The 19,394-nt window shown below is 47.1% G+C and overlaps 1 protein-coding gene across 1 annotated transcript in view; it reads left to right on the top strand.

Annotated features, from left to right (window-relative positions):
- PSMC4 (proteasome 26S subunit, ATPase 4) overlaps positions 1-19,394 on the top strand; it is a 113,334-nt gene that overhangs the window by 68,210 nt on the left and 25,730 nt on the right. The window contains exons 7-9 of the mRNA XM_086930046.1: positions 5,645-5,812; positions 9,129-9,205; positions 9,908-10,076. Coding sequence (XP_086786172.1) covers positions 5,645-5,812; positions 9,129-9,205; positions 9,908-10,076 — 414 coding nt within the window. The remainder of the gene's footprint in view (positions 1-5,644; positions 5,813-9,128; positions 9,206-9,907; positions 10,077-19,394) is intronic.

Genomic DNA, 19,394 nt, shown 5'->3' with positions numbered 1-19,394 from the left:
CCAACGGACCTCAGATCATCCTGAAGAAACATAAGAAACGAAATCTGGACCCTTCGACTTTCTACACGACGTGAGAAGACTGAAGAATCTCCCTTGTGGTCAAGGAGTGACCACCCTGTGCAAACAGGCACCATCCAGCCCTCGACCCTTGCTTTGTTGCAGTTCCCGCCGGAACTCGAGCGACAGAGATCGACGAGATCAAGCTTGCCTGCCTTCTACCTGCCCGATCCACAGTCCCTGCAGAGCTGAGACCCGTGGAGGCGACCGGAAGCGTGGGGCACGCCATCTTGAAAAGGCCACGAGACGCTGACCGTGCGGCCCACGAGTGACCCTCGAAGCTGTACACCGGGGTTTGAGAAGCCCCAGCCCCGAGCTCCACTTGCACCAAAGCTCACCCCTCCACACTCGACGAGTGCTGCGTGGGGCCCTTCTGCTTGTGTGCGCTCGACGCGTTGGCCCGGTCACTTGCCAGCTGGCTTGTGGCCCCTGTGCCGACGAACTTCGAAATACGACTTGCTTTTCTGGTTGCTCCAGATCTGCACCAGCTCCTGTGAAAAGGAGCACCCACTCTGACCCTCCTGGTTCGAGTGATAAGCAATCTCCCGGTTCCGCGTGGATTGCTTTTGCCAAGTGCTGTTTGCTACAATCTTCAAGCCGACGGTGCTGACGGCGAGAGCCTACGTGGGACAGATCGTGACCTGCTCCTGGACGTCGCAGATGCCCCAGAGCCCACGTGACAGCGGAGAGAAGCCTATCGACAACCGCCTGATTGCGCCCGACATTGCCTGGTTCCGTCCTGGTTCCACCCTGGTCACTGCTGAGTGACCCAGACTCTGTCCCCTCTGCTTTCAGATACTTTTCTACATCGATCCACCCTTGGATCGCACCGGACACTTCTGCTTCACAGCGCCTGCAGCTGCAACAGCTCCAAGCACCCAGAACCTGCGTGACAGAACCCGACGCCACTTCGACCCTGTGCACCCACGGCCTGTGGGTGAGGTAACTTTGCAACGCCGGTGTCTTTACACTGGTACACACCTCTAGGGTCTGTGTCTAAAGTTTTGTGTTCCTAGGTTCAGCGGAAGTATCTTTTTATTCACTTTAATTGACTTTTACGCACCATTGACAGTGCATTGGTGCGCGCTGCACTTTCCGTGCTGCATCCGTCTCCTGTGGGCTACTCCCGACTTCTTCATTGCTTGTCCTGACTGCTCCCAGCGAATCTCTAGGCCCTAGGCCTAACCATTGTTCGTAAAGTGTTACTTATACCACTTTTTTGATATATGGTCTGAGTGGCCACCCGCCCTCATCCATAAACGTGCAACTTTATATGTGTAACAGTGCTTTTTGATTTAACGCTTGTGCCCCTTTCCTCATAAAGAGTACTGGGGAGTAATTTAGTAATAAATACATATATTTTTATAATATATACTTGTGTGGTGTCCTTTCATTTGATTACAGGATTGTATGTGGTAAAACAAGCTCGCTTAACACGACCTCTTAAGTTAAGCCTTTAAGGCTGCTTAGTCCATGCTACCACTAGGATAGCTTGTCTACAAGGTTGACTTACAACCTGACATCTTTGGGGTTTGTTTGGACTGATAACCAGTGGTTCCAGAATTGGAAACACTACCTATCAGGCCAACTTCTCACAGAAGGCATTCGATGCGGTCCACTGGCCCTTCCTAATGGGCACTCTCGAACGTTTTGGGTTCGGGCCCAAGTTCCGACATTGGGTGAGTCTTCTATACTCGAGCCCTAGGGCGAGAGTGCGAGTTAATGGGCGACTGTCGAGAGAGTTCGCGATAGAGCGGGGGACCCGCCAGGGGTGCCCGCTGTCCCCACTCCTCTTTACCCTCACGATTGAGATCCTGGCGATCCGCATCCGGCTCAATCAAGAAGTGACTGGCTTTCACTGGGGGGACTCGGCAGCTGACCAGGAGAAGATCTCCCTGTACGCCGATGACGTGCTGCTATATGTGACGAACCCGGCTAGGACAATACCGGCCCTCTTCAGGGAACTAGGCGACTTTGGGGCAGTGGCCGGACACACTATAAATTGGCATAAGTCGATCCTCTACGACCCGCAAGGTGAGCCGCGGGGGGAGTGCCTGCCTGAGTTGCTCATTCACACTACGGAAGGCTTCCGGTATTTGGGGGTCTTTATCACCCGGGACAGGAGGCGCTCCTGAGCAGACAATGTACTTAGGGTGTTGGGGGCAGCGAAGACGGAGATGGATAGATGGAGACCGCTACCGCTCACCATGTTAGGCAGAGCCGCCCTGTATAAAATGATCCTGTTACCGAAGTTTTTATACGCCCTGCAAAATGAGTACTATCCCTTACCAGATGCGACACTGCGGACAATCCATGCTGATCTCCGCTCTTTCCTGTGGTTGGGGAAGCAATCCCGGGTGGCACTCACGACCCTGCAACGCCACCAATATAGTGGGGGAATCTCGCTACCTAATCTGGAGGCCTATTACTGGGCAGAACACCTTGCCCCGATCAATGAGTGGTTACACGCCCCGGCTGACCATCCCACCTATGCTCTAGAGAGATCCAAATGGGGCAATAAGATGGTACTACACTTCTGGTATGGCGCGAAAGGAGGCCGCCAGCTCCTACCTGCGACGAAGATTACCTTGATGGCGTGGCGCAGAGCGACAATTAGGATGGGCTGGCATGAAAGGCTCACCAGACAGACACCCCTATGGTCGTGTAGGTGGTTGACGGAGCTGCATAAACTGAAGGGATTCCACAGGTGGGACGACATCGGCATCTCCACGGTGGGAGATGTCATAGCAAAGGGGGAACTTAAAACCTTCCAGACGCTGCAGCAGGACTATGGCCTCCAGAACACCCAATACTATAAATACTTGCAGTTAAGACACGCGTGGGGAGCACAGCACATATCGCTTACCGACATACCCCAGTTTGCACCACTTGAGGGCCGATTACTCCAGGAGCGGATACAGAGGGGGGCAATATCCATGACATACAAAACACTGACAAATAATATGTTGGGAGACTTGCAGGCACTCAGGGCGAGGTGGGAGGCAGATGTGGGCACGATGGAGGACCTGGATTGGGAACTCGCACTCATGCACCCGAGGGAAGTGGCCATAAAATCGAGGCTCCGCCTAATACAGTTTAAGGTCCTTCACCGGGCTTACTTTGACAGAGTGAGGCTCTCCAGGATGGGGAGGGTGACCGACACCTCATGCATACGATGCCAGCACCAAACAGGCGACTTCTACCACATCATTTGGGGCTGCACTGTGATACAGGAATATTGGGGCGAGGTACTTAGGGAATTGAGTATGATATTGGAGGTGGAGATTCCTAGAGATCCAAAACTGGCGCTTCTGGGAATGTCAACGGAGGTGGACATTACAAGATACCTACTCATTTTCCTGCAGCTGGCTTTGGTAGTAGCAAAAAGAGATATAGCACGAATGTGGGGGGCGCCTGGGAAACCCGACCTAGAGGAATGGAGGAGGGGTCTAGATATGTATATGGCGGCTGAAAGAGTGACCTACAAAGCTAGAGGGTGCCCACGAAAATTTCGAAAAATATGGACTAAGTGGAGGCACTACCATGGAATGGAGTAGGACTGTCCGGAGAGGAGGGTGGGTGGAAGGGAGGATAGCCGGGACACACGTTCGACGCTGATTCCAGCATAGTTGTTCACGGAGGATCCGGGTTGCTGGATTGTATATATTCTATGTCACGACTTAGAGGGGGAGGGAGGCTCGGGGGTCGGGGGGGGTGGCGGGGAAGGATGGTATGCTGCAGAGTGGGGGGTGGGAGGGGGGGAAAGGGAGGGCGGGAAGGGGGGCTTTCGATAGAGGCCTCTCAGTTGATGACGTTTTCAGGAGTTCAGGGGGGCGGGTGGGAGTTTGGGGTGAAAATGAAAAACAAGTTCGTCATGCTGAAAGATATGTAACTGACTATTAAAAAGTTGCAGAATATCGGGGAGAGCGGAATGTTGACGCTCCCCCGAGTTGTTTTGTCTCCTGTACCCATGATCCGCCTGAGGCAACAATAAAAATAAATTTAAAAAAAAAAAAAAGGGGAGTAAGCCACACTTCATTGTTGCGTCAAATACCCTTGTGATGATGGGAGCCCACAGATCTAATTTAAATTGAAAAAAATCGACTGGCACCCCATCTGGGCCAGGGGCTTTTCTGCTTTTACTGGCATTGACTGCAGCTGTTACCTCAAGTAGGCCAACTCTCAATGGGATTGGGAATAGATTATTGTGATTTGGGCTATTGTCTATGAGGGGTACTACTGGGGGTTGGCTGAAAATTTTTGCGAAGTGATGTACCCAGGTTTGTCCCTCAATGGCCACTTCTACGCTGGGACGATCTTCTGTATCCGTTAAAAAAGGTGCTTTTACCACCTTCCAGAATAGATCGCTATCTTTATTTCTGGAACTTTCATGCAGCTGATCCCATAAGGCTTTTTTAAGTTCTTCTTTCCGTGCTTTACACGTGAGCCTATACGTTTTTCTCAAGGTCCTAATCTCCTCTTGGTCTCTTATTGGTTTCGATAGAGCTCTCTTTAGCTTTTTATGGGCGTCTGTACAATCATGATTAAACCAACCTTTTTTCCCTTCCTTAGTCCCTTTCTGATTTACGGTGAGACATTCATTCACTTTTCCTAGAATGAAGTTAAAATGAAGCAGGACTTCCTCTTCGCTTGCCTCCATGTCTAAGCATTTCATTATTGCCGATTGTGCTCCAGTTACGACCCTATTTGTTAATTCATTTGGGTAGATCTTCCCCCACCCCAAGGTATAGCCATTTGTTTTTATAAGCTGTATGTTATTCTGGGCGAGGGTGGACATTATGGTTTGGGAAAGTGGTTGACCATTGTCTAAGGATAATTCAAAAACCAAAGCTGAGTGATCGCTCAACGTGTTGATTTTAACTTTAAAATTCGTATGCCTATTAACAAGAGTCGGTGTTATGAGAATGTAATCGATAGTTGTTTCACTACCCCTACCGAGGTATGTGGGGTCCAATTTCCCAGACGAAGGGTTTATTTGATTTAGTATAACTAGGTCCAGACTTGACATAGTTTAATTTAAGAAATCCCCCACTACCTAGTGACTGAAGTGGGTTATTTGCTCTTCTGTTTCAGCCCCCATCCCGCAAACATTACTATTGAGTTTCTCACAGGGGTGATGGTTAAAATCGCCTCCCCAGAGAATACTTGGGGGTTCCAGCCCTTGTGTTACTTTCATGCCACTAAGCAATTTCTTGCGGAGGGCCCCCAGTATGTTTACTCTCTCATTTTCCGCTAGATTATCAAATATACAAATTAAGGTGTGAAGGGTGGTTTGTTGGGCTCTGTAATTGCATAAGTGATTGAGGACTGAAGCAGTTCATTTTCTTAGAGTATTAGTGAAACTCTTGCCTGGTCAGGGAGCTTCAAAGTGTAAATTATGTGTATTGCAGCGAAATACCTTAAAGAATTAGGGTGATGGAACATACTGTGACACACCGTCCATTTCCAATTCGGAGCCTGCCCTTGTTCTTCATGAAAGGTTCTAATATTTGCGAAGAATCTCTTCATTCATGTTCACACCCAGCATGCATCACAGTGCTGTCATTGTTTCTGTGCTTCCTTCTAGCTGCCTTCATTCGAGTGGTGGGCTCAGAGTTTGTGCAGAAGTACCTGGGCGAAGGACCCCGCATGGTGCGAGACGTTTTCCGACTGGCTAAGGAGAATGCCCCTGCCATCATCTTCATTGATGAAATTGATGCCATTGCAACGAAACGCTTTGATGCACAGACTGGAGGTATTGTTACAATCATTACCTATACTCAATGTGTGTTCTGAAATAGAAGTTAGTGGACATGTCCCACGTTGTACCATAGCATAAGGTCATTTGGTGTCTGACAATTTGATACAATAAAAAAAATCTAATTAACAGTAGAGAGTTGATGTACGAGGTAACAAAATTGCAATTCTAAGATGAAACGCATGTGTGAGCAGTGTTCCAGGGACCTTTAGCAACGCTTGTATTCCACCAAAGAGAAGATTGTGTGCGAGTACAAAACCATTAGAAACATCGACACACATTATACGTGTATGTTTTGTAATTGGCATGGCTAGAGATGGGAATTAAACTCTGCCTGATGGGTGCACCACAAACCGTTGTGAAATAGGCGTAAAACAGGGTCGTTTTGCAATTGTTCTTAAAGATCACCCATTGGTGTGCTTCTGGAGAAAGGCAGTTCCAATTCTCTTTGGTGACCATTACAAGAGCTTGCGTGATGGTACTTGCAAACCCTACCACTGGTTCAAATGCCATTACTTGGTTTCCGACTTTACTAATGAAAAATAACTGGTGGTTTTCTTCCCCCTTCTCATTAATTAATCCATAGATGTTTATAAAAGAGCCTATATTCTAAGATTTGGTTACAGTAGTAAAGGGTTGCAATAAGAAACGATTGTGTCCTAATCTCTCTCCAGAACTTTCCTTCTGCATCTTCCACACCAGCTTGATAGTTCTCAAGGTTCAACTCATTTGCGGGTCCAACCTCGTCATCCTTCTCTTTAATGTTAATGCACTATATGACGCCATCAAGTTTACATTGGTCTGTGCTTAGATCTTAAAGGTTCTCGACTCCAAGGAGGTCTCCTCAACACTTTCAACTTGTGTTGCTTCTCCCTATCCAACCCATAGTCCTTTAAGCCTATGCAATTTTAAGGACTATGATGTGCAATTTTGTCTTCTGCGATGACCTACAGGCAGTGATACAGCTGCTGTTTCTTGTAACACATGGTCTGTAGATGCCTCTGAAAATTACTGAAAAGTTCTGACTAATGCATCTCCAGTCTGTCTTTATTTATTTCCTGCAAACAGCCTGCTTGAACAATTTACAGAGACATCAGTAGAAAATGAAATCTAGAAGGTGGTGAAAGGAAATAAAACGCCTCCTCCATTCCTAGATAAATGATTCTATAATTAATAATGATCCAATAAAGTTATTAGCCACGCAATATAATGTTAAAACCGTTTCCCAGATTTTAGTTTTACATTGGTCTCTTAAATATGCTGTTGAGCACTGCACATAAGCATCCATAATATTACAAATTGAGTAAAAATCGACACTGAAGATTTTTCGATCATGATTGACAGCCATATGATACGGTGTTGTGTAAAATCTACTATGTCAGTGGCATTTTGACTTTGGTAATTTATTATTTATTCAGCGCTCGTTGACACAAGTACATCTTGGTGCTATGATTCGTAGACCATATTAGCTGTAGAAAGTGAAAGGAAAGATGAGAATACTTAGTGCCATCATGTACAAGGGCAAGCTACTACAATAATTAAAATTAGTTTTTCAAGGCTTGTGTGAAGGCCAGCTGTAGGAAGCTGGCTCTCTATATAGTGTAGTAAAACGAAGTACACTATGCAGAGAGTTCAGTGAGACCCAGATTGGTATATAGAGGCATAAGTAGATAAAACAAACGCTGTATTTTGTGGTAGTGTGGGCCAGCAGGTAGGCTTACCAGAGAGCAGTGCTAAGCATTTGGTGTACTCGGAGGCAAGAAATGAGACGCACACTCGAGAATAAATCCGAGACCAAATTTGCAAAAATAGCAATGGTTGTTATAAAAACTTAACAGACCAAGAACTTTGTTCATAGGTAAGTACTTTTTTTAGTTGGGGAAAATAACTCTGTTGTGCGCAATTACGCACAATAGAAGTCTATTGAGAAATATAGAAAAAATGCATAGGAAATTGTACAGTTGGTTCACGAGGTTCACCTTCGGGTTTTAGGAGGGTAGCAAGGCCAGTTCCAATATTCCACCAGCAGAGCGCCGAGAGTCCCGGATTTGGCCTGGAGCAGGGTGCTGAGGTCGTTGGTAGCAGGCACGCTATGGAGAAGAGGGGCATCTCAAAAGAGGCTGCATAATGGGACTTACAGGAAAGTCTGGGGGCCCTCAAACGATTGGTCAGGTCGCAATGGCCTCAGAACCATGGATGCACAGCTTATTCGTCGGTACCCACACCGGGCGTGCTGGGTGCAGAGCAGGTAGTTCGGCTGGGATCTGGGCTTCAAGATGGTCTTCATGGTCCGGGGCAAGCAGGTTGCAGGATGATTTACAGACAGCTGGTCCACTCGCTAATTGGGTCTCGGGTTCCAATGTTCCTCGACGGGTGCTTGCTTCCTTGGCAGTTGGAGTCCGAATTGGACTCTTCGTTGTCGGTTGCAGGTAGATTGGTACCGTGGGTTTTGCTCCTGCATGACTCAGTTGGGTTGTGGTGTCCTCTCACTTGTTGGGGGGGCAGATATAACCCTCAGAAGCTGGTGTAGCGCTTCGGGTTTGGTTCCTGCATTGCCAGGGAGCAGCCGGTCGATAAGCCGGACTCTGTGCCAGCCTATTGCAGGGAAGTAGTCCCTCTACTCCTAGGGAGTTCTCTAGCAATGGTCATTGGTCTGGGGGGGCTTCGGGGTTCTTGGCGACCTCACAGCAGCAGAACAAGACGGCACACCACAAGTGGCCAAAATCAATGGAGACCTTCTTAATTGTCTTGACTAAACTTTTCATTCGAGCTGCCAAAAGTAATCATTTGCAGAATTGAATATTATTATGCCTGGTTGGGAGCGATAATAAAGAACAGACCAAAGTTGATTTTTGCTAATATGCAGACTATGTATTTTAGCACTCTGCTGTTAAACTTCTTTTTGCCACTATTTTTTAAGCATTGCACTGCTAAATGGCATATACCACCTTCACAAGTAGTCCTCGGGTAGGTCTTTTAGTGTTGATTTTGGTTGCAAGTTCGGTCCTTTTGTGACTTCTATGAATTAGCAGCACATAGGACTAAGCTTCACATTAGAATGTTTAAAATATTCATTGTTTGCATGTACTTTATAAACCTTTAAGAAGAATGATAGATATTTTTCCTTCTATAGATGCAGTTTTTTATTTTAACATTAATCATGATTCCGCCTCTTCTGCTTTGCCTGCTCATAAAATTAGTTATTTGTGCATAACCTGTATGAATAGTTGAAAATGGGCAATTACATTTTATGCTCTTAGATTAACAGCCCAGCATACCCAAAGTAACCTCACTTTTTTTTTCTCACCTGCAGCGGACCGGGAGGTTCAGCGGATCCTCCTTGAGTTGTTAAACCAGATGGATGGTTTTGATCAAAATGTTAATGTGAAGGTAAGGGCTGGTCAAATTGCAAAATGTAGTCCCCACCATTTCCTGTTTTACTTTCTCCTCATCCACCCACCCCCTTTGAAATAAACTACTTTAGACTTGCTATTTTGACAAACGGGTGCATGTAAACTCTCGTCTGTTATGATGTTGAATAAATTGTCAATGTGTAGCGCTATGAAGTTTATTGCTGGCATTAGTAAAGAGCGTGAACTTAATTAGGTTGCTGAAACCCTTAGCTCAATCAATTTGAAGGTCAAAAGGGAGGTTTCTTGTAAAAAATATATATATATTTTTAAAAAAAAAGATTTTGTAGCATAAGGTTTGTGCTGGATCAAGTCATAATGAAGAGCTTGTACCGTAAACTCCTGCTATAGATTCAAAAATGTATTATGACATTTATTTAGAAAGGCGGTTGGGATCACAGTTCAGGTCCATGCTTCCCCTGTCAGTAAAATACTTGGTCTCTGAAAAAGCTTGTTTACTTAGACCTACCACAGTTGAAATCACATGAAACAGAATATCCTCCAGTAAGAAGCACTTGATGAAACCTGACTTTTTTTTGGGAATCCCACGTGAAAGTTATTGTTTTTAAATGGTTCTGTTTTATTCTTCTTAAAAACAGTGGAATATTTAGCTTGATGCTTAAACCTTTGAGCGGTTACCATTGATTATCATTTCTTAACCATGCTTGCAAATTCCTTCAAGGTCATAATGGCCACCAACCGAGCTGACACTCTGGATCCTGCACTGCTAAGGCCAGGCCGACTTGATCGTAAGATTGAATTTCCAGTCCCAGACAGACGACAGAAGCGCCTCATCTTCTCCACCATCACAAGCAAAATGAACCTGTCCGAGGAGGTTGATCTAGAGGACTGTATCCTTTGTATACTGTAATTGTAATGAATGGTGTGTAGAATTCTATCAAGTCATGATTAATTACTGTTACTGTTCGCTTTTTGAAACCCGTGCATAAATTATCATGTTGAACAGCCACAAAAAGAGTAGTTTATTAGTGCATGTATGGTATGTGATTTGCATTTATTTAGTGTAATGGATTTGAGCTTTCATATTTAGGAGTAATTTTAAAAGAAAATACTAACTTATACTAAAAGATATCAGTTAAGTAAATTATTACTGCCCTAATGTCACAGCATAATCAATGGGTTCAGTCAGTCTGTGGCGGCACCGGCTGATAAGCAGGTATCTAATATCTAAAATGTATGTGTAGCTCTTGACTATTCAATTGACATAGTAAAAAAAAATCTCCCTCATCCAACATAGCTACCAAGTATCCTTTCACTTGGCCAAGGGTTTCCCAGTGCTTTTATATTAAGCAGCATCTACATTAATAGTCATGAGCAGCTTGCCTATTGCATTCATACAGTTTATTTGTGGTGATTAAAATCTAGATGATGTGATGGGTGAGCGGGGAATCCTTTTATTCTGCCAATGTCTTCTGGTATAGGTTTATGCAGACTTTTTCCATGAGTAAGGTACTTTAGGTGGTCTTAAGTGGCTCATTTTCACACACGTTCTCCATCTCCAAAACCTATCTGGCATGTCTGTAAAATGAAGAATTAACTACTGGTAAGAGTTTTGCGAGCAGCACTTTAAAAACTTGGGGCACTTTTCACAAAGGTAAACTTGCATGTGCCTATTTACTTGTAAGTTTGCACTTGCAACCTAGTCTAATTCTATGCTTTTTTCCTACTTAACATTTCTGATTGTAGATTTGCAGTCAAGTGTAGTTAGGTCTTCCCCCCTCCGTTCAGGGACTGAAATAACGAGTGTAAAGTTCCTACTAGTAACTTGACATGTAGATCTCTGCACAGTGATGGAGAACTAGTTTTGGGAAAGTATAGTGAACATGAATAACTTTTATTTATTTTTCACAAATATTTTAAAATAAAATCTAAATTTAAACTAAAAATTACTTTTTTCCCTGGAACTAATAAAAAGTATTAACATATTAACCCTTCACAATAAAACTTTAAATTACAAATTTAAATATATTAATTTATAAATAGTAATTTTTAAATCAAATAAAACCACCCTTACTATCATTTAGTTTTTTAGTAAATTTAATTAAGTATTAATCAAGTTGCGCTTAATGTACAGTTTTAACAAAAATGTAGTTTAATGTTTTTTAAAAAAAAGTTTGTTCTTAATTTCTAAAATGTTAATTTTGCAAAAAATTTAAATACTTTAACATTATTTCCTGATGGGTTTCATAGATATTCCCTGCTACTGATATTGTGTATTATAGTGTGCTGGAGTAAGTTTTCTACTGTTTTGTGACCTTTAGTGCGGTAGTAGCTTTGGAAGTGTAGTTTGTGAAAGCAACTATCTTACTCGTTTGTGGGTGAGTGTTTGTATTATTCCTCCTTAAACCCCTCCCCCAGTTCAGTAATAAGTATGTTCGAGGCATGTGGGCTGCTGAATTCATATCTGTGCATAGATCGCCGCCTAGTGTTGGGTCCGGATGATCGCACATTGTTGTCCTGGAAGAGTCTTCGAAGTATCACGAGATAGGTGGCTCCTCCCCTGGACTACAGTGCGCATGGGCATCGACTCCATCCTCAGATTGTTTTTTTCTGCCATTGGGTTTGGATGTATATTGGTTCCCTCTAGTCGGAATCGATAAAAACCTTTTCTTAAGACCAAAAGGTCTTTAGTTCCACGTCGGTGTTGTCTTGCGTTCGGTGCCTAACTCTTCCAGCTCGATTCCGAGCCGGATTCCATCACCCGCGTGCTTTCGACGCGGAGGGCCCAGTCGACGCCTCAGACCCTATTGACTAATCATCATGGACCGAAGTCCGTTCAAAATATGTCCTGTCTTCAACTCAAAGTATCCCCACATCGACGTCCACCCAGTGTGCAACAAGTGTCTGTCGCCGGACCATGATGAAGCCAGTTGCATGGCTTGTTCCCGCTTCACGTCCAAGAAGACGCTTAAGCATCGACGCGCTGCGCGCCAGGAGGCCCAGCTCACTGCACCGGCGCCTGCGGACATTTTCGATGCCGGGGATGTCGAGGAAGAAGTTACCGGGGACATCGGTGACAACCTGTTGAATCCCGCGTCGGACGTAGACTACGATTACGATGCAGACGCAGAAAGGTTCGAAGCTGAAGAAGTCGTCGACTAGGTAGGGGACGACGACGGGGCCTTCGGGGCCATGGAGGATAGCTCGGACGAAGAGCGACCTCGCTCTGTCACTGGGGTCGTACCGATTCTTAAGGCTCAGGTCAAGGGATCGCCACTAGGCCTTACCCAAGATCTTACGATGGGTTCTACGGCCCCGTCTTCGGGCTCGGCCACAGACATTGCTATTGAGCCGCACCCTGGAAAATCGCAACCGAAAGTGAAACCTACGGTCTCGACACAAGAAACAGCGCAGGTGCCCGCCTCGAAACCGAAAGTGCGCATTACTTTGGTCGGATCCAAGGCCTCGGAGCCCTCGGCGCCGAAGAAGCAAAAGGGTGTTGTCGAGACGAAGGCTCAAGTCAAGGGCGTCGAGACTAAGTCTGCCACGCCGAAGACTAAAGTCAAGGTGGTCGAGCCGATTAGGTCTGCGCCGAAGGCAGTCGACACCAACAAAGGACTCGGTGACCCGAAGAAAGGACTCGGTGACCCGAAGAAAGGACTCGGCGACCCAAAGGTTCTCGAGACTCCTTGTCAACAGGACAAGGCCAATAGCGGCGCACCCTGAGAGTCCACTCCTAGTGGGGCCTCGAAGGATCCCGTCGACTCGGCGCGCCCGTCCACCGCGTTCACCAGGAAGGTGACGGACTCCCTACAGCGCATCAGGGAGAAGGACAACAGATCCTCCACCTCCGAAGCCGGTCGAGAAACCTCACAAGGCGTCGACGCCCATTCACTTCACGTTGCCGCCGAAGGTGGCGCCGAAGGCTTTCACCCCTAAAGCGGTCGCCAGCGTCCCCGAGAAGGTGTCCTTGGTGCCGAAGTCGTCGACGGTGGTGTCCACCTTGAAGCATCGACAATCTTCGGTGGACGAACAACATGAACCTTTTATTGATGCAGAAACGGGCAGACTTTCCCTCCACAAGCGGAAAATTGCCCCCGGAACAACCAATGGAGTCCTACAAGATTCCCCTAAAGAGAAAGAAGGACTCTGCTTCCACTCCTGTCCTTTTGGAACCAATTTCTCCACAGACTCGTGATGTGTCGCCCGCTCTGATGTGGACGCTGGGGAGGGCGATGATGAGGATGAGTACAGCTATCCTGTCTATACAGACCCTGATGATACCAATGAACCCTGGGCTGCTGGTGCTGACCCAGGTGATCCTCATTCTGGACAAGACACTCAACTCTATTCTGTGAAGACATCTCCTACAGAGGATTCTGCAGCATTCAATGCCCTCATTGAACGGGCGGCTAAAAATCACAATGTCCAGCTCCATGCTGACCCTATTGACGTTGATTTCCTTTTTGATACCTTTTCAGTCTCGGAGAGGACTGTCAAAACTCTACCTATGTTAAAAGGTGTCTTAAAACATGCTGGAGAGATCTTTAAAGAGCCTACCAGAGCAAGGGTGATAAACCCTAGGATTGAAAAAAAGTATAAGCCAGCGCCTACTGATCCTACCTACATTAAAGGACAGTTGCCTCTGGACTCTCTTGTCGTCTCGAATGCCCGGAAGAGGGCTAATTCTCAGACAACGGGTGATGCTCCTCCCCCAGACGAGGAATCTAAGGTCTTTGAGGCATCAGGGCAAAGGGTGACAGCACAAGCGGCCAACATCTGGCGCATTTCCAATACACAAGCGCTTCTAGCGAGGTATGACAGGGCACACTATGACACACTGGAGACCCTGTTGCAACACCTGCCAGATGAATACAAGGAGGCAGTTGAGATGCTTATTCAAGAGGGAAAGCTGATCTCTAATGCTTCAATTAAGTGTGCATTGGACGCGGCTGACACCGCAGCCAGGGCTGTCAACACTAGTGTTATGCTAAGACGACATGCCTGGCTGAGAATCTCTGGATTGAAGCCGGAGATACGGACCACCATCCTTAATCAAACAGTGAATCCAGATCACCTGTTTGGCCCAGAGGTTGACACCACCTTAGAAAAGATTAAGAAGGACACTGAAACTGCTAAGTCCATGGGTGCCTTACAGTCAGGGGTGGGTCTTTTCGTCGCTCAAGCACTAGAGGCGTTTCCAGAGGCCAGCTCTCCCAAACCACGCAGTACTACAAAGGCAACACACAGTCCACATACACCAACAAAAGTCGAGGTGGATATCGTGGAAACAGCGCCATGTCACTGCCCCCCGACCACACAACACCGGTCGGGGGAGACTTCAGCAGTTCCTGCCGGTCTGGAGAACCATCACCACAGAGAGGTGGGTCAGACAACTTATACAGTACGGTTATTGTCTGAAGTTAACATCCACTCCACCCAACATACCCCCAAGACACCGTCCTATGTCTGCCGAGCATTTGCACTTATTGCAGCAGGAGGTCATCGTCATGCTGCAAAAAGTGGCGATGGAGCGCGTGCCTGTGCAGGAAAGAGGCACAGGAGTCTACTCCCTGTACTTCTTGATACCAAAAAAGGACGGGTCCCTCAGGCCCATACTGGACCTCAGGCCCCTCAACCTGTACATCCTATCGGAGCACTTCCATATGCGGACACTGCAGCAAGTGCTCCCGTTGCTCAGTCAGGGGGATTTTCTCGCAACTTTAGACCTACAAGATGCGTATTTTCATATTCCACTGTACCCGTCACACAGAAAATACCTCCGGTTCACCATCCAAAACCAACACTACCAGTTCAAGGTTTTGCCTTTCGGAGTCACCACGGCACCCAGGGTGTTTACGAAGTGCCTGGCGACAGTGGCGGCGCACCTAAGGAAACGGAAAATTCACGTCTACTTATCTGGACGACTGGCTCATCCAGGCGAAGTCAGCCCAGCAGTGTGCCGCTCACGTGTCCCACACCATTCACCTCCTTCATGACCTGGGATTCTCACTGAATTACCCGAAGTCCCACCTCCAGTCGCCCACATACGGCAGTATCTGGGTGCGACGATAAACACTCTGGCAGCCACAGCACAGCCAAATTCAGTGAGGGTCAGCAGCATTCAATCGCTGATACGATTCAAACCCCAACACTCGCTTCCAGCGAGAGTGTTCATGCAGTTGATAGGCATGATGGCCTCCTGCATCTCCATAGTTCCGCACGCGAGACTACATATGCGTCCGCTTCAGGAGTGCCAGCACGTCAGTGGACTCTGGCTCAAGGGCAGTTGAAAGACCTAGTGTTGGTGACCGGTCGGGCATACAACTCTCTGCATTGGTGGAATCCACAAAACCTTTGCAAGGGACGACCGTTCCAAGAGCCTGTGCCACAGATCATCCTGACAACTGACGCTTCTCTCCAGGGATGGGGAGCTCATGTACTCCATTACACTGTGCAGGGACTATGGATGCAACAGCAACGGAGGATGCACATCAATGTTCTGGAACTGATGGCAATCTTCATGGCACTGAAGGCTTTCAAGGTACATCTGTGCAACAAGGTCGTGTTGATCCGGACGGACAACATGACTGCCATGTACTACTTTCAGAAACAGGGAGGTACCCACTCTCCGCAGCTGTCTCATTTGCCTCAGAGCATGTGGAAGTGGGCCATTCAGAGGAACATCTTCCTCATGGCAGAACACCTCCCGGGCAAAGACAATCAGATGGCGGACCTGCTCAGCAGGTACAGCCACCAAATGCACGAGTGGGAGATACATCCATCAGTACTCCACCCGTACTTCCAAAAGTGGGTCATCCAGAGATAGACCCTTTCGCCACAAGGGAGAACGCAAAATGCCAAAGCTTCGCCGCCAGGTTTCCACACCCACAGTCGCAGGGCAATGCGATATGGATGAACTAGTCAGGCAGATTTGCGTACGCTTTTCCCCCAGCACCTCTGATACCGCTGGTGGCACGCAAACTCAGGCAGCACTCGATGACTCTCATCCTGTTTGCTCCAACGTGGGCTCGCCAACCATGGTACACCACGTTTCTAGAACTGTCCGTGGTACCGCATCAAAGGCTACGCCTCACACCCAGCCTTCTGAAGCAGAGCCATGGCGACATTCAGCATCCAGATCCGCAACAGCTCAACCTGGCGATCTGGCTCCTGAGGTCTTGGAGTTTGGCTACCTAAAGTTGCCTCCTGACTGCATGGACATCATCTGGGAGGCGAGGAAGCCCACCACAAGAGCATGCTATGCGGCCAAGTGGAAGAGGTTTGTCATTTACTGTGCAGACCACAACATTAACCCGCTAGATGAATCTATTCAAAACATCATTTGTTATCTTTTCCATCTGTACAAATGTAATTTGGCCTATGCTTCCATTCGCATACATCTATCTGCAATGGCTGCTTATCTCCAAAACAGGCAGCACCTCTCACTTTTCAGGGTGCCTGCCATTAAAGCCTTTCTAGAAGGGCTCAAGCGAGTCATTCCTCCGCGGACTCCGCCAGCTCCGGAGTGGAACCTCTATGTGGTCCTCACCAGGCTGATGTGTCCCCCTTTTGAACCTCTGCATTCCTGCGCGATTCAATTCTTGACATGGAAAGTAGCTTTCCTTATAGCGATTACATCGCTGCGACGAGTTAGTGAGCTCCAGGCACTAACTATCCAGGAGCCATTTATTCAAATTCATTTTAACAGGGTGGTGCTTCGCACTAATCCTAAATTCCTTCCTAAAGTAGTATCTCGATTCCATATTAACCAAACTATTGAATTACCTGTGTTCTTCCAAAATCCTGAGTCATTGGCGGAGAGAATGCTCCACACCCTTGACGTCAAACGGGCCCTGATGTATTACATTGATAGGACCAAGGATTTTAGGAAAACTAAACAACTCTTTGTTGCCTTTGCGCCACAACACAAAGGTAAACCCATTTCCAAAGCTGGTATAGCTAGGTGGATAGTTAAATGTATTCAGATCTGCTATCTGAAAGCCAAACGTACTCTCACCATTCCACCAAGGGCCCACTCCACTAGAAAGTTGGGGGCCTCCATGGCTTTCCTTGGAAATATTCCTTTGGAAGACATATGTAGAGCAGCCACATGGTCTACCACACACATTTACGAAGCATTATTGTGTTGATGTGCACTCCAAACAGCAGGCAGCTGTAGGGCAGGCTGTTCTAAAAACACTTTTCTAAACTGCTGCAGCTGGCACGGGCGGCCGCCTTTAATGGAGGGACTGCTATGTATTCTATGCACAGATATGAATTCAGCAGCCCACATGCCTCGAACCGAATATGCTACTTACCAGTATGCATCTGTTCTTGGCATGTAGGGCTGCTGACATTCATATCGCCCGCCCTCCTCCCCGGCGCCTGTAGCAGGTGCAGAATTCACACTTACTTCTAGCATGGTCATCATTCACTTAGTTTCACTCCATCTTTGCCACAATGGCTAAAAACAATCTGAGGATGGAGTTGATGCCCATGCGCACTGTAGTCCAGGGGAGGAGCCACCGATCTCGTGATACTTCGAAGACTCTTCCAGGACAACAATGTGCGATCATCCGGACCCAACACTAGGCGGCGATCTATGCACAGATATGAATGTCAGCAGCCCTACATGCCAAGAACAGATGCATACTGGTAAGTAGCATATTTGTTCCCATTTTCTAGCCAATCCCCTGTCTTTCCTTCATTTGCGACAAAACCATATACTTCCGCGTGCAGAGATTTCTGCGCAAAAAAGATAGGAGAGTCAGAGGTCACATAGGTTTGTGAATCACATGCTACTGAATAAATATGCATCCGGCAGTGCAAGTGCTAATATTCAAAATGTAACCAGGGCAAATTAGCAAACTCTTTTGCAATTTACGTAGTACAAACTGCAGTAAGTAAATAGATCCTTAGTGACCTAGCTTTGTCATCTTAAGTGTGTAGTCCGCTAATGTCCTTGCTGAGCCTGCCCACTGACGTTGAGTGTGAGGCTCTCGACTCGCTTTTGCTTTGATCTACTTGATCTACAGTTTGGAAACAGGGGATAAAAATACAAGCGTGATTAAACATGTTGAAGAAGTGAAAAGGCATGGCATGCCTTGATAATTGGGCTCTAAAGCAATGTTGACAGTATCTACAGCTGTGCTCTCAACCCTGGCCGCCTCTCTTCGCACTGCTTGCCATACTGTACCACACAACACAGGAGGTTCACATGCCTCTCAAAGTTCTCAGGCATTCCTCCACACCATGCGTCCACTAATCCATCAGCAGTACCCAGCATCCCACTCGCTCACACCTGCTCAAACAAGCTACACACACATGCTCATACAGACCACCAAACACCACCCACACAGCGCACCACATTCACATGCATGCTCCTCAACACCCCCCTGCTCACCAAAGACTCTACTGGGATATGGGACCTACTGCACAACCATGCTCTGGGCTTGCTCTTCCTCACAGAAACATGGCAGAACTCCACATCTGCACCGGACATCGCTACAGCCATCCTCCGCCGGCCCAAACAATTCACCAGGCAAGACATCTGCACAAGCCCGTAGGGGGACTCAACATCATATTCAAAGATACCATCTGCTGCACAACTTACACGGATACCGTTACCAGCTACGTGGAAGACCTTACGTTCAAGATATGCATCACAGCCAACTTCTCCTTGGATGGAGTTCTAGTATACAGACTATCGGGTACCTGCACTAAAATTGCCAGCAACATCACGGAATTCATCACAACCCTCATCATAGCCATCGTCTTCATCTTCCTTGGAGACGCTTTTCTTATACCCTAAGACTACACTGACCCAGGTTCTAGGACCCTTGTAGAAAACCTCAACCACATTACCGAACCCGCCCACCAGCCGGCCACCTATTGGGTCCAATTTTCTCCTCAATCTGAAATGTCAGTCGACTAAGCAGCAACTATGACCTGTACATGACTATGCCCTCGTCCGTTCAGCATACTCATTGCGTACCACCATGGGAACCGCCCGCTGCAGATGGAAAAACATCTGTGCACTGGCCTGAACACACCTGCAACAAGAACCTCAGCAGCACGGTCACTGCATGCGCCAACACCTTAGGTCCCCTCCATCATAACCCAAGGGCAAGAGCCCGACCATTGGCCAGTTGGTACAGCGAGGAACTCAGGCTATCAAAATGCCACTGAAAGCAACTGGAGCGTAA

Source organism: Lissotriton vulgaris, chromosome 7 (assembly GCF_964263255.1).
Source record: "Lissotriton vulgaris chromosome 7, aLisVul1.2, whole genome shotgun sequence".
NCBI lineage: Eukaryota > Metazoa > Chordata > Amphibia > Caudata > Salamandridae > Lissotriton > Lissotriton vulgaris.
The sequence above is the reverse complement of the archived record's forward strand: the minus strand, read 5'-3'. Positions and strand labels throughout refer to the sequence as shown.